A 1,636-nucleotide genomic window follows, 5' to 3' on the forward strand; every position below is an offset into this window, starting at 1 on the left:
ATATACTTCTAAAAGTCGTGTACAGTATCATGCATAGGAACGTTGACGCCTGCAAGGCTCTGGTTTCCAAGAAAGCCCAACCATGCAGATCTTGACTATACAGGTTAGGCCAGACATTTTTAATACCTTGTTCAGCAAACCCGTCGACTGCAAATATTGACAAAATAACCCCAAAATCATCTGTACAGTATGTTAGTATCAACATTTACACTGTACAGCATTGTTGCTCTAGGAAACTAAGGGTGGTGGGTGAAAACATTGGCAAACTCTAAATAAATATGAATGAGTGGGTTAATAAGGGTGGGTGGAGGGCCATGGAATTGGCTTTAGACTGGGTGGAAAATATTAAGGCTTGGTGGCTCCACCTTAACTACATCCCTGCATTTATATAAACAAAATTATTGTCTCAAATTATTCCTTATTTACAAATTTGTCTTTTATTTGCTAATGTTCACATTTAAATTATCTTTTTTATGTGTGAATCATCAAATGTTTTTTCAAATCTCTACCGTATCTAAATTTTACTGCACATTGCTCACATTCATAAGGTGTTTCTCCAGTGTGTATCCTCAAATGTATTTTTAAATCGCTATTGGTTCTAAATTTCTTTCCACAATGTTCACACTCGTAAGGTGTCTCTCCTGTATGTATCCTCAAATGCCTTTTCAAAGTGTTACTGTGTTTAAAATTTCTTTCACAAACTTCACATTTGTAGGGCATCTCTCCTGTATGTATCCTCATATGTATTTTTAAATAGTTACTGCTCTTAAATTTCTTCTCACAAAATTGACATTCATATGGCTTTTTTTCTGAATGTAAGTTCTTCAAATGTGTATACAAATTGCTATTGCTCTTAAACTTTTTCAAACAAAGTTTACATTCGTATGGTGTCTCGCCTGTGTGTTTCCTCAAATGCGTTATCAAATCACCATTGGTCTTGAATTTCTTGGCACAATGTTCACATAAAAATTGTCTCTCTCCTGTATGTATCCTCAAATGACTGATCAAACTGCCAACCATCTTAAACTTCTTTCCACAATGCTCACATACGTATGGTGTCTCTCCTGTATGTATCCTTATATGTCTCTTCAGATCTCTACCACTTGTAAATTTTTTTTCACAATGTTCACACATATGTGGTTGACGTTCATTTGGTGTCTGTCCTGAAGAATGTATCCTTAAATGTGCTTTCAACTCGCTAATTCTTTTAAATACTTTTGCACAATGTTCACATTCAAATGGTTTTTTTTCTGAATGTAAAACGGAATGTTGGATCAAAGTGCTTATATGGGTAAACGATTTCCCACAATGTCGACATTCATATGGTTTATCTCCCGTATGTATCCTCAAATGAGTTTTCAAGTCGCTATTTCTTATAAATTTCTTTGAACAATGTTCACATTCAAAAGGTTTCACCCCCGAATGTGTCTTTATATGCGATTTCAAATTACTATCACTCTTAAATTTCTTTTCACAATGCTCACATTGATATGGTCGTTCACTTGAGTGCATCCTTAAGTGTCTTTTCAAAATGAAACTGCTTGTAAATTTCTTTGCACAATGTTCACATTGATATGGTGTATCTCCTGAATCTGAATGTTTCTTCAAATGATGGTTCAATGCGCTGTTATGGCTA

The 1,636-nt window shown here is 34.8% G+C and overlaps 1 protein-coding gene across 1 annotated transcript; it reads right to left on the reverse strand.

Annotated features, from left to right (window-relative positions):
- Positions 1-185: 185 nt before the first annotated feature.
- LOC117116846 (zinc finger protein 271-like) lies at positions 186-1,636 on the reverse strand (the record flags this gene model as incomplete). Its single annotated transcript, XM_033260937.1, is given in 1 exon segment — positions 186-1,636. A coding segment is annotated over 1 exon segment (1,165 nt), but the record flags the coding sequence as incomplete, so codon positions are not given.

The sequence above is a fragment of the Anneissia japonica genome, unplaced genomic scaffold (assembly GCF_011630105.1).
Source record: "Anneissia japonica isolate Jap-2015-1 unplaced genomic scaffold, ASM1163010v1 scaffold90380_len1636_cov252, whole genome shotgun sequence".
Taxonomy (NCBI): domain Eukaryota; kingdom Metazoa; phylum Echinodermata; class Crinoidea; order Comatulida; family Comatulidae; genus Anneissia; species Anneissia japonica.